Consider the following 14558-nt stretch of genomic DNA (forward strand, 5'->3'; position numbering starts at 1 on the left):
GGTAGGGCATGTAGGTATAGAGAACCCCAGTGAACTTAATGCAGTTAAGTGGGCACTGCTGTGGTGTCTAGTGTCATTTTAAAGCCAGGCCTGCCTTGCAAGCTGCTTTTAAAATAAAACTGTCCAAATTCGACTTTGAAATTATAGGTGGCAACCTAACTTTTTATTACACACAAGTCACCCCTAAGGTCTGCCCTTGGTGCCGCAAGGGTAAGGTGCCTTGTTATAAAAAGCAGGGACATTATAAATTATGCTTTATATGCCATGGTGTGGAACCAAACAACCGAAATTGTTTTCCCCCATTGGCTCCATAGGCTAACATAGGTCAGCTTTATTAAAGAAATAAAGTCTAACTGTTTATTGGAGTTAGCTAGCAACTTCATTCAAAGTATCAAAATAATAGTTACGATAAATCCAACAACTTGCCAAGATCGGATTTATTGTAACTATTATAGGAAAGTCGTTTTAGAATTCACTATCCTTAAGTTACCTAAAACAGTTGTAGCAGCTTCTTCTGATTGGCCTGCCTCTGACAGCCTGAGCTAAGCTGCTCCCTGAGTAGGTGTGAAGAGGCCTGGGACTGAGACAATACACCCATTTGGTGAGAGGAGATTTGCATCCTGGAAAAGCCAGTGAAAGGAAGGGGGCTAGAGATAAAGGGAACTTCAAAGGAAGAAGAAAAGATGTACCAGGACCCAGGCCAGCCCCCATTTCCTTAATCCCTAGCTAAATAGGAGCCCCCCAAATTAAATGAGGAGAAGGGCTGGAAGGTGATTGTAGTGTAATATTATCCATACCTCTCGGTTGGGTTAGCCTGACACACTCTGCAAGGAGATCATTTCTCTATTTTGATTTTTGGAGAATGCTGCATTATCGGTCAAAATATACACCCTTTCCAGGAAGTGGTAATAGAAGAGGGTGGCAAATTGAACCCCATTGTTTGGGGTGCCCCCCACCTCTTAGCAGCCCAGAATGGAGAATAAATATGGGGGGTCTGCAGGAGCCCCTCAGATCCCTACCTGAAATATGTGGAGAAGAAGGACTGTTCTGCTGGACTCTTAGAATGCACAACAGAAGGTTTTCACTCAGAAGGACGGCCCCTGCTGCACTCTCAATGCTCCTCAAAAGAAAGGACTGTGCCTGTCTCAAAGGAAAATGAGTGGACTCCCTGAGCAGCAACAGGTAGAAAAGTGCTGGAAGAAACCACCTGCAATATTCACTGAAAGGACTACTCCAACTGACCAGTTTCACCTGGATCTTTCCGACTGACCAGATGCATTGTAGGAGATTGAGTTCCAGACCTCCAGAGGAAAACTAGAGCTTCTGAACCCTTCAGCTACCCGTCTCGGACGTCAAGGTCAAAGACCTCCAGAGACCCATTGAGGCATCAAGCTGAAACAGGCCGCTGTGGTTGAATCGAGCATCAACTAAGGTAAAATCTTCTCGGGGATCTAGAACTCATTGTATCCAACCCGTGCTCTATTGCAGTCAGCCTGAAACTTTGACTTTGCCCAGTCCAGCACACACCAGATAGCCGCAAGTGGCGCTTTAAGCCTTTTGGCTCTAGAAAGCATTTTTTTTATTTAATCTTTACAAATTCATAATTTTGGTGTCATTTGAAAAATAAAAATATTCTCCATTTTCATAAATTGGTGTTGGATTTTTATGGTGTTGTGTCTTTCATCCATTTATTGTTTTGGTGATAATAGATGCTTTACACACCTGCCTCTTAAGTTAAGCCTGACTGCTTATCTCCCAATCTACCAAAGGTTGAGCAAGGATTAATTTATTGAGACTTGACTTAACGTTATTAGTGATTGCGGTATTATTACCAGTTGAAGTTACCTACCTTCTCCAACTAATAACCCATCTTCCAACAAACGCAAATTGCTGCCCTGCGTGACTCTGCCCCAGGGAGGCGTTCCATGAGTAGGTTTTCCCACATATCCACTCATGTATTGGTATTATCACATTACCAGATTTACCATTAGTAGTAGACCTGGGAATGCATCAGAATGCTACACCTGATGCCTGTCTTGAAGTGGTGGTGGCATCCTGGCAACTCCCTCATCTGGTTCTGGAAAGATCCTGCCTTCCCCTTTCAAGAGTTTATGTTGTCTAGGTTGACAAAAGGCTGGTATCAAGTCCCTTTGTGTGTGTTGGAGGCAGCCCTTTGAAATGTAATTGAGGAAGGGAACAGCTCCACTCCACCCATCCGGGCAGGACAGTCCACCCAGACAACCCGCTTCGTCTTATCATCTATGTGGAATACACCAAGGCCAACTGCCAAGGTATTTACAGTAAACATATCCAGGACACAGACTGCAGGCATCAAATGGTGGGGACAGGTAAATGATAACTTTCTAAAAGTGGCATTTTCAATATTGTGACATAAAGCCTGACTTTACAATTGAAGATTTAAATGACAATTTATTGGATTCCAAACATCATACCTTTAACTGCTCCCAAACAAAAGTTAGCACATATAGAATGTAATAAGGAAATCCAATGTTATCCTATGGGAGAGGTAGGCCTTCGAGCAGTGAAAAACAAATGTAGGATTTTTTTAATACCAGAAATGTAAAACTCAAAAACACGTGTCCTACTTTTTAAAAACAATGCACCTGCCCCTATGGACTGTTTAGGGCCTACCCTAGCAGATGAATTATATATATTAAAAAGGGGGGTTTAGGCCTGGATAAAGGTCTATATTGCCAGGTTGAAATGGCATTTTAAAACTGTGCTACAAGCTGCAATGGGAGTCCTCAGACATCATTTAAAAGGCTACTTTAGTCAGTGGCACAATGAGTGCAGCTGGCTCACTAGTAGCATTTAATTTACAGGCCGTGGGTACAAGTAGTACGACTGCATGTGATTTTACCCCGTGCATTTCTACACCCAGTAAAATGTGCAGCAACAAAGGGACATGTGTGATCAACAGGAGTGGCCACCCACTAGGGGATACCGCTCTGCCTGACATGTAATCAGGCCCAAGTAGAAAGCTGGTCCTCAAAGGAGAGATGTCGAGTGAAATAAGCAGGGTTGTGCAAGAAAAACCAAAACAGTGGAATGTCATTGATCATTATTTGATGTCCCTTAATGCTTTTCCCTTTTTGCACTGGCTTCCTATTAAAAAACGGATTGAATTCGGCAGGCCCTCTTGGCCCGGCCAAACAGTCATGCACACTTTGCACTTTGCATGTTCTCCACCCAGGCTGCATTACAGCCTGGGTAGAGAACATGACCAGGCTTCCACTCTCTCTCTGAGTGCTGAACCACAGCACTCAGACCAATCACAACACTGCTATGATCAGTGTCATGATTAGCCAGGAGTGTCTGGAAGCTTGGGTGCTTCCAGTTCCTGACCTGCGTAGGAGAGGCAGCAACTTGCAACTGCTGGCGACAGCACCAGCAGGTACGTTTAATTTTTTCTTTACTCCCCTCCCCACATTCCCCCGTCCCGCTGTCTCTGTCTCCTACCAACTGCCACTGACTGCATGATTCAGGACCTGAACTTCTTAAACAAAGTTCTCAGTGGTATATACCCAATAGATCCTTGCAGCCTTCATCTGATTTCAATCTTGTGATTCTCAAAGCTAGAAGAGCCACCGGAGGTTGTAGAAGCTTTGTAGCTGGCATGAGCGGCGGAGTGCAATTTCCTTCAAAGTAGTGAACATTCACTTCATGCCTATTCAATTTCATGCCTCTCCCTTGTAAGGAAGTATCTAGGCAGACGTTTGCACCAAATTCAAAGATGGGGGATTCTGTGTGACGAGTGCAAGGACATGGATCAATTGAACACATTTCAATCAAGTTTTTAGCAAAACATGGGACCCATTGCTGATTCTGGTTACTAATAAACCAGAATCTCAGGTCCAGCTCTTCCATTTGGCGAGGTCAAGAAGGAACATTACGGTGCCACCTAGTAATTTTACTAAATAACAGCAAAAGGCCAAATTAAATAAAATTTTGCATGCAGCTAAGAAAATCATTTTGCCATTCATGCTTCAATTAATGTGATTGTTATAAGCAGAAAACATATAAGATGTAACAAATATGGAACCTTAAAACCAAAATAAGATCTAGGCGCAGGAGCGATGTTCTCTATTTCCTGTAACATTAACCCATATTTCACTTACCTCAAAATGCATTTTATTTTCCAACAACTCTTTGTACAGAACTGGGTCTTGGATGGTGTGATAACCATGTCCAATTCGTTCAGCCTTTAGTATTTCCACTGCCTGTCAATACAAAATATTTTATTTAAGGTTGTTTTGTTCAATATTCATTTTACTGGTCTATTTGTGCACTGCACATGACACAGATTCAACAATGACAATATTGGCATATGACTTATAAACATGTCTGTATCATATATGAGGCCAACTACTATCTTACATTCAACCCAGAACAGTTTGTTATTTAGCATCTGGTGTTGTCAATATAGCAACATTGCCAACATATGAGTAAAGTCTTAATCTGCACATATATTTTATGAATGATGTTGGACACTGACCAGTCTAAAGCCCATCCAACTGAATGAGCACGTCACCTACAAATGTGTCAGAAACACACAACTATTCAAACAAATGCGACTTACATTGTGTTCATGCTTCACTCCCTGAGGCTATCAAGAGACTGGGTAGTTGTATTATCTGTACTCAGTAAGACATGGCACCTAAAATACAACGGGGCCGATTCACAGAACTAACTTAGGACAAAATCCTAAACTTACTACTTTTGGTATTCACAGAAGTTAGGATTTTGTCTGAAGTTTGTCTTAAGACAGACTTAAGACAGACTTAAGTTAGGATTTTGTCTTAAGTCTGTCTTAAGTCTGTCTTAAGACAAACTTAAGACAAAATCCTAACTTCTGTGAATACCAAAAGTAGTAAGTTTAGGATTTTGTCTCAAGTTAGTTTTGTGAATCGGGCCCAACATATCTTTACATCAGCAGCACTGTCATTGTTGACTCATGCTATCCCGAAAATATCTGATAACTGAAGTCAAGGTGCCAGGTGCACCATTTTTTGGGAATTTCAGGGGTATATTTACAAAGGTATAGAATGTTACTTGTAGCGACGATCTAGTGGAGCTATGCCCTTCTCCACATTTACAAAGCGGCAGTAAGACATTTTGCGTGCCCCTTTACACGCATCACACATCACTTAGCATGAAAGGGGCAAGCAATGGGCGTTGCTGTGGGCGATCCACTGCAACACCTGTTGCTTTTTTACGGTGCCCCATATTTACAAGGATCTGTAAATCTGATGCAGAGCCAAAAACTAAAGCCATGCAGAAACATTTTATTTCTCTTTGTTTTTGCTCTTTCTATGAGTGTTGCGTTCTGCAGCACACATTGAAAGAGCTAAAACGCCTTTAATGATTGTTTATGGGCAAGAAGGTGTCCCTTCCTGCACATAAACAAACATTAAATAATGACAATTTGTTATTTCTATGTGTGCTGCATTCTGCAATGCAATGCAACGCAGTCACCCTTGCACTATGGTGCAAGGGTGTCTGTGTTGGCCCCAGGCAGCTAATTTTAGCGCCAGTACTAGGGAAAACACAGGGGTGTGCCGAATTATTGAAAATACGGCGCATCCCTAAGTTTTGGAAATGTCGGAGTACGGCTCTTCCAAATTTGGCGCAGCTCCGCACTATGACATTTTATTGTATATATACTGCTACAGTGTGATGAAGCTGCATGAAGCATTGCAAGTCCCCAGCATTCAGTCCAACACCCAGCTTAAAGTCTAGCACTGGGCAAATATTTTCAGGGCTATGAAGATGCCGAAACGGGTTGCAGTGTGATGCTGGAGTGCCTTCTCTACTGCTGGAGGTGTTTAGGATGTAGAGGATGTAGAGGATATCTCGCTGTGGGATGATCAGAGTATTCATTGCAGTTGATAATGATAAAACAATACATTAAAAAGACAGAGTTAGGGTCTAGTTTGTAAAAAAAACTTAAGTGCATGGGCTCTGTGTTTTTAAAACGTAAGTGCATGAGCCTGTTTTTAAAACATAAGTGCATGGGCCCTGTGTTTTTAAAACAAAAGTGCAACGGCCTGTGTTTTTAAAACATGTGCATGGGCCCAGTGTTTTTCAAACATAAGTGCATGAGCCCTGTGTTTTTAAAACATAAGTGCATTAGCCATGCCTTTTAAAAAAAAAAGTGCATGGGCCCTGTGTTTTTCACACATAGGTGCATAAGCCCTGTATTTTTAAAACATAAGTGCATGGGCCATGTGTTTTCAAAATATAAGTGCATGGGCCCTGTGTTTTTAAAACATAAGTGCATGAGCCTGTGTTTTTAAAACATAAGTGTATGGGCCCTGTGTTTTTAAAACATAAGTGCAACAGCCTGTGTTTTTAAAACATGTGCATGGGCCCTGTGTTTTTCAAACATAGGTGCATAAGCCCTGTATTTTTAAAACATAAGTGCATGGGCCATGTGTTTTCAAAACATAAGTGCATGGCCCTGTGTTTTTAAAACATAAGTGCATGAGCCTGTGTTTTTAAAACATAAGTGCATGGGGCCCTGTGTTTTTAAAACATAAGTGAATTGGCCCTGTGTTTTAAAAAAAATGAGTGCATGGGCCCTGTGTTTTTAAACGTAAGTCCATGGGCACTGTGTTTTAAAACCATAAGTGCATGGGCCCTGTGTTTTTAAAACATTAGTGCATGGTGCCCTGTATTTTTAAAACATAAGTGCATTGGCCCTGTCTTTAAAAAAAATAGTGCATGGACCCTGTGTTTTAAAAAAAATAAGTGCATGGCCCCTGTGTTTTTCAAACATAGGTGCATAAGCCCTGTATTTTTAAAGCATAAGTGCATGGGCCATGTGTTTTCAAAACATAAGTGCATGGGGCCCTATATTTTAAAACATAAGTACATTGGCCCTGTGTTTTAAAACAATGAGTGCAAGAGCCCTGTGTTTTTAAACGTAAGTCCATGGGCACTGTGTTTTCAAACCATATGTGCATGGGCCCTGTGTTTTTAAAACATAAGTGCATGGTGCCCTGTATTTTTAAAACATAAGCGCATTGGCCCTGTCTCTTAAAAAATTAGTCCATGGGCCCTGTGTTTTTAAAACATAAGTGCATGGTGCCCTGTATTTTTAAAACATAAGTGCATTGGCCCTGTCTTTAAAAAAAATAGTGCATGGACCCTGTGTTTTAAAAAAAATAAGTGCATGGCCCCTGTGTTTTAAAAAAAATAAGTGCATGGCCCCTGTGTTTTTCAAACATAGGTGCATAAGCCCTGTATTTTTAAAGCATAAGTGCATGGGCCATGTGTTTTCAAAACATAAGTGCATGGGGCCCTATATTTTAAAACATAAGTACATTGGCCCTGTGTTTTAAAACAATGAGTGCAAGAGCCCTGTGTTTTTAAACGTAAGTCCATGGGCACTGTGTTTTAAAACCATAAGTGCATGGGCCCTGTGTTTTTAAAACATTAGTGCATGGTGCCCTGTATTTTTAAAACATAAGTGCATTGGCCCTGTCTCTTAAAAAATTAGTCCATGGGCCCTGTGTTTTTAAAACATAAGTGCATGGTGCCCTGTATTTTTAAAACATAAGTGCATTGGCCCTGTCTTTAAAAAAAATAGTGCATGGACCCTGTGTTTTAAAAAAAATAAGTGCATGGCCCCTGTGTTTTTCAAACATAGGTGCATAAGCCCTGTATTTTTAAAGCATAAGTGCATGGGCCATGTGTTTTCAAAACATAAGTGCATGGGGCCCTATATTTTAAAACATAAGTACATTGGCCCTGTGTTTTAAAACAATGAGTGCAAGAGCCCTGTGTTTTTAAACGTAAGTCCATGGGCACTGTGTTTTAAAACAATGAGTGCAAGAGCCCTGTGTTTTTAAACATAAGTACATTGGCCCTGTGTTTTAAAACAATGAGTGCAAGAGCCCTGTGTTTTAAAACCATATGTGCATGGGCCCTGTGTTTTTAAAACATAAGTGCATTGGCCCTGTCTTTTAAAAAATTAGTGCTGGAGGTGTTTTGGATGGAGAGGATATCTCACTGTGGGATGATCAGAATATTCATTTCAGTTGATAATGATAAAACTATACATTAAAGGGGCAGAGGTAGGGTCTAGTTTGTAAAAAAACGTAAGTGCATGAGCCTGTGTTTTTAAAACATAAGTGCATGGGCCCTGTATTTTTAAAACGTAAGTGCAACAGCCTGTGTTTTTAAAACATAAGTGCATGGGCACTGTGTTTTTCAAACATAAGTGCATGAGCCCTGTGTTTTTAAAACATAAGTGTATGGGCCCTGTGTTTTAAAAACATAAGTGCATGCGCCCTGTATTTTGAAAACATAAGTGCATTGGCCCTGTCTTTTAAAAAAATAAGTGCATGGGCCCTGTGTTTATCAAACATAGGTGCATAAGCCCTGTATTTTTAAAACATAAGTGCATGGCGCCCTGTATTTTTAAAACATAAGTGCATTGGCCCTGTGTTTTATAAAAATGAGTGCATGGGCCCTGTGTTTTTAAACGTAAGTCCATGGGCACTGTGTTTTAAAACCATAAGTGCATGGACCCTGTGTTTTTAAAACATAAGTGCATGGTGGCCTGTATTTTTAAAACATAAGTGCATTGGCCCTGTCTTTTAAAAAATTAGTGCATGGGCCCTGTGTTTTTAAACGTAAGTCCATGGGCACTGTGTTTTAAAACCATAAGTGCATGGACACTGTGTTTTTAAAACATAAGTGCATGGTGCCCTGTATTTTTAAAACATAAGCGCATTTGCCCTGTCTTTTAAAAAATTAGTGCATGGGCCCTGTGTTTTTAAACATAAGTGCATGGGCACTCTGTTTTAAAAACATAAGTGCATGAGCCTGTAAGGATGAGTTTCTCTTGGCCCATTTTTCCAGTGGCATTTGGTTGTTATTATTCCATGATATATGCATTGATCTAAACAGATAAAGCCGCTATCCTTTTCTCATCTGAAGTTTTATTCTTACCTCCTTGACCACTGATGGGGGACCGGCTTCTCCGGCGTGAACTGTTCTATGGATGCCACAACGTACAGCTTCCTGCAAAAACACATGACAAAGGTATCTGAGAACCAGGGTTAAAGTTACTGTAGATACTTCTAAGACTGACTTACATCAGACGTATACACAACTGAATATAGAGTTAGTGACAATGTGGTGGTAAATGACGGAAAAGGTCAGGATCAGTTTCTCCAGCACCCTGATTATGTTTTGCCTAGATACAGAGAAAGGACTAAAACAAGCAGGACTGTCACAAAAGTAGCGGCGGCTCCTCCGCAATGGCGGAGGAGCGTCGTCCTACTGGCTTTGAGCCAGCAGGTGAACATTTAAACGATTACCTAAATCGTTTTGTTGTTCATTTGCCGGCTCTGAGCCTGCGCTTTCAAGGAGGGGTGGGGCCATGGGATGGGGGGGGGTGCTATGTGCACTCTCTAAGTGCGCATATGTGTTTGGCCGGCCATCTCAGGCTGTCCAAACACACATGCGCACTTAGGTTTCTCCAGCCTGGCTGCATTGAACAGGCGGACTGGAGAAACCCCACAGACTCCCTAGTCTGAGCGGAGCGTCTTTTCAGCCCGCTCAGACCAATTAATGCCCTGATCTCATAGCTTGAGAGCAGCGTGGGGATTGCACAGGGAATATGTCCCAGTGCATGCTGGGATCCTGGGACCAGAAAGAGAACACGGAGGGCCAACGCGATGCGGGAGGTAGCCGCAGCCGCAGCCCCAGGTAGGTGGTTTTTACATTTCTTTTATTATAAATACCCCCACCCCGAAGTGCTCACCCTCCCACGCTGCCTCGCACCCCCCTCCACCCACCCCCACCTCTTCTTTGTGTCAGCCGCCACTGCACAAAAGAAGGCACCTGGGGGCCTTGCCTCAAGCCCCGCACATTTTACATGTTTTTTAAATGTCAAAACAGAAGTCCGGATGTCACTTTTTTATGCATCTAGCCTGGCAACACCACTACTTGGTGCCAAATACTCTGTTTTCTTTCCTCAGATTGGTCTTTTTAATTCTGAGGGGATCCTTTCTTCAGACACCAAAGAAAGGTCCCGCAAAAATGTTAGCCAGCAGCTTCTGATATGCCTGATCACAACCATGACAGCGATTGTCCTTCGTGTTGAGTAAGAATAATATTAATTCTAATTCCAAGAAATGAGACAATTATAAAAGAATATTTATTTTTGAGATTAAGATAAAATTATGTTTGAAGATGTTCGCCTCCTATAAATCCAAGAGTACTGGGCACTGTTACTCCACAGCCCGGGGTGGATTTCTCTTCCAACCCTGATTTCCAAACCCACCAGAGGCCCGCGCTTCTAGGGGAGTGTGCACTTGGCAGTCCACAATTAGTGGAGAAATGTGGCTCAGTGGTTAGAGCAGAAGACCCTGATGCAGAGGTCTAGCCCAGGACCAGGGTTCAATTCCCCGCCTCGGCGGGTCTTGGGCTCAAAATTCCACGGACCTGATCATTCTCGCCTCGGTGCCTATTCCAATCATGGAGTCCCACTCTGCAACTCTGGGCAATAGCTTGCTTAATCTCCACAACGGCCCCCACAACGCTAAGGATGCCTAGCCTCCACCTTGGGGGTGCCCAGGAGTGGACGCCTCACAGGGAAAGCCAGGATGGGTTCCACAGTGGTATTCGTACAAGCGCCTTGAGACCCTTGCGGGTGAGTAGTGCGCTATACAAGTATCCATTTACATTTACAATTTACATTTTCAGTCATGTAGTTCTCCCCAAGGGTCCATTTTTGTGCTCTGGTGTAAATGTATGGAGCAGGCGGAGCAGAGCAGGCCTGATCATCTATCCTTGTACAGCAGTGTTGCAGGAATGCACCTTCACTGTAACAGGTAATACACTAACATTAGGACAATAAAGATACATGGCTAACACAGTACCAGGCAACATCTCAGAGCCTAGAACCATGCAGAACCTTTTGACATTTACAAAAGACCAGTAGAGGCCAATGTCAAAGAAGAGTGGCGGGGTGGGGGGAGGAGACGATGACAATGAAAAAAGGGGGAAAAAATAAGAACTTACCTGCCGCCTATAGCCAGCCGCATCGCCGGTCTTCTGCTCCTCTTGTGGCTCCACTGCAGGCCTAGGCTCCCAAACTCCTCTGTCGCCAATCCTCAAGGTGCTCTCATGCATGACAGCAGCCTCAGGATTGGCCTGAGAGCCCTCAATTTGCGCTCCCAGGGAGACCGTCCACCAATGCAGCTCGGTTTGGAGACAGCTTCAGTGCTCAGACGGCCGGCCAAACCGACATGCGCACTGACAGCAGGGCGTATCACTACCCGTCGGTGCCTGTCATCCCACCTGCCCCATCCCAAGACTCAGCTGGGAAACACAATAAAACGATAATAAACCCAAGTTTTTTATCATTTTATTTGTATTTTGTTTATGCGGCTGCCAGGGGGGCGACACTCCTCAACCATAGTGGACGAACCACAGCTGAAAAAGGTCTTCTCTGAGCTCTGAGAGTGGATTCATGAGTTTCAGACTCAGAACTCTATCAGATTGGATGGCGTTGCTCCACATTAAACACGTGCCCATATAAGTATTTCTTAGATAGTAGAAGAGCTAAAACGTGTAAGATACCATATTCCAATTTGGATCCATGAAACGCTGTACAAAACAACAATAACCTTTTACACACTATTCCAGGGACCAAGAACCTTCAAAATCCTCTAAAATTATTACAAATGACCTCCTTGTGGCACTACAACACCAACCGCAAGAGTCTAGTCTGTAAAATAACTAACTCAGACTACAGCTTATCGGTTTTAGTCTGGAATATCCAATTTTAAATATGGAGATACCACAATATCATAACCAACATATCGAGACCCAAGATATGGAAGAGGTAAATATAAATAGGTAAACTATACTATCTATACTAACTGTAGATAACTATACCTAATTCCACATATATGTACCTTCAAGATATATATATCGATATTTCTTCACGGTACAAAGATGTGGGGTCAGCTTCCCAAAAGGTTCATCCAATGCTCCTGATTTTACCTCTTTAGATTAACCTATGTGGGTCACAGCCCAAACGATCAGGTCAACTACAGCCTAGATTTCTTCCAATACATGCACAAACTCATGGTTTAGTGATGACACACTAGTGTTCACACAAGGGCCTCTAGGGCAACTAACACTGCCCAGCTCCCTTACTGCCACTATCCACAACAGACGTACTGACACTGTTCACGTACGTTGCACATTAGGACGTGTGAGCTCCACTGACAAATCTCCCACCCAACGCTCAAGGATTTAGTTGCGATGAATCTACACCCTTTGATTTGGAGCCCCCACACCCCTACTGGAATAAACCTACAGTAAGTATAGTCAAAAAAATAACTGACATGGGGCAGACAAGAGGTAGGGACATGATTAATATCCAATGGAGGCTTCTTCAAAAATGCTACCCACCCCCTGCAGACAACAGCTGCCACAAGAACTGCAAAACTGCACCAAAGGCTAATCATTGGTGAGTGGCGTACTATAAAAAAACTGCATAACAGAACACAGCATAACATGTATTTAATTAAAGTATTCATATGGTGCCAGTGCGTGCCTACCTGTCATGCCAGTGCCCTAAGGTCATAGATCCAACTGCACTTTATCCTACACCATCTGTGACTTTTACATCTTATCTTATCTTATCTTATGCTGTATTTATAAAGCGCACTGACACCAGAGGTTTCCTGGCGCTGTGATTAAGATTGAGGGTGAGGGCCATAGCTTAGATGAGGTTCGAGAAGAGCCAAGTTTTTAGGCTCTTTCGGAAGCTTAGCAGGGTGTCAGAGGTTTTAATTAGGAGGGGAAGGGAGTTCCACAGTTTGGGTGCTAGATAGCTGAATCTGCGGCCGCCCAGTTTCTTTAGTTTAACCACCGGAGTGGTGAGGAGGTGGAGATGGGCAGAACAAAGTTTACGAGCCGGACAGTGAGAGTTGATTAGAGATTTCAGGAAAGCCGGGCCCTTGGTCTGCCGGGCCCTATATACCAGGCAGCCTATTTTAAAAGCAGCTCTTTGTTCAATGGGCAGCCAGTGCAGCTTGGCCAAGAGGGGTCTAGCAGATTGCCATTTGGGGGCTTTGCAAATAAGCCTAGCTGCCTGGTTCTGCACCAATTGAAGACGATGAAGGAGGGACTTAGGTAGTCCCCAGTAAAGAGAATTAGAGAAGTCCAGGCGGGAGAGGACAAGAGAAATAACGATTTGCACCAAGGATTTGTAGGAGAGTAGATGGGAGATTTTACGAATTTTTCGTAACTGGAACATGCTGGCCGAAATGATGGTACCGACATGGGATTTAAGAGAGAGGTCGGTGTACATGTCATACATACAACAAGAATCACTCAATTTTTGTATGTGAATGCGACGCTTACCTCCTAATATGGTTTGAATGTCATAATATATTTAGCAAAAATATGGTCTGAAAGAAATATTGCGTCTTAGTATCGCTTACAAAATTAACTTCCTCTTGGGCGATAATTTTCAAAAGATATTTAGAACCCAGCATCTTTGTGAGACGTTGTGGTTACGATATTCTGGTACCATACCCAGTCACTACTGTGATATTAGGCCCAGATACATCAAACAAAAATCCACTCGCAAAGGAGCAGATTCTCAGAATCTGCCCCTTTGCGACCGGTATTTTTGCATTCGGGATGCATCATCCCAAATGCAAAAATCGCAAATTGAGAATTCGCTAAATTGCGATTACTTGCATTTAAGGAATCTCAAATTAAGATTCCTTAAACGCAATGCAAGTTTAAATAATAGCGATTTCGCTAATAGGGCACGCAAATTACCATGAAGTACAACTTCATGGTAATTTGCAAAAACTTTGAAAAATGCACTAAAGTTCATTTTTCAAAGATTCATGTTTCGCACACACATGCCCCAAGGGCATGTGTGTGTGCAACATATGTGCACAGATCAATTTCAGGGTGTCCTTTGGACACCCCTGCACCCTTGAAATCGCAATCTCAATTTGCGACTCGCTATTGAGGAGGGTGGATTGTCTGGGAGGATCCAGATTGGTAATGGCCTGAGACAGGGGTGTGTACTAGCCCCGTTGCTTTTTTCCCTGTTCCTAGCGGACCTACCCCAGCATTTAAGAGAGGTCCGAGGGGCTAGTCCAAAGATAGGAGGTAACCATATATCGTGTCTGCTATATGCAGACGATTTGGTGATTTTGGACCAGACAGAGATAGGACTGCAGAGGAAATTAAACATGTTCTATAAATACTGCTTAAATAAAACATTAGTAGTGAACATGGAGAAGACCAAAATACTATGCTCCGGCAGAAGTAAGACCCGGTTTTCTTGGTGCCTAGGCACGGAATTACTCGAGAAGGTAACAGAATACAGATACCTGGGAATATGGTTCACGAATAATCTGAATTGGACCACCCATCTGGAAGCACTAAAAATGAGGGCGACGTCTTCCACGAAGGGCTTAAAAAGATTTAATAGTTTTTATGGAGAAATGTCAGACGGGCCTGTTATAAAGGCCTATCTAGCT

At 42.7% G+C, this 14558-nt stretch overlaps 1 protein-coding gene across 2 annotated transcripts in view; it reads right to left on the reverse strand.

The window, feature by feature from the left end:
* Positions 1–14558, reverse strand: part of LOC147706118 (adenosine deaminase-like) — a 180336-nt gene that overhangs the window by 40817 nt on the left and 124961 nt on the right. For both annotated transcript variants that reach the window (XM_086932552.1, XM_086932553.1), the window contains 2 exons: positions 8980–9051; positions 4140–4241 (listed from right to left, as the gene is read on the reverse strand). In XM_086932552.1, the coding sequence (XP_086788678.1) occupies positions 4140–4241; positions 8980–9051 (174 nt within the window). The remainder of the gene's footprint in view (positions 1–4139; positions 4242–8979; positions 9052–14558) is intronic.

Source organism: Lissotriton vulgaris, chromosome 7, assembly GCF_964263255.1.
Source record: "Lissotriton vulgaris chromosome 7, aLisVul1.2, whole genome shotgun sequence".
NCBI classification, from domain to species: domain Eukaryota; kingdom Metazoa; phylum Chordata; class Amphibia; order Caudata; family Salamandridae; genus Lissotriton; species Lissotriton vulgaris.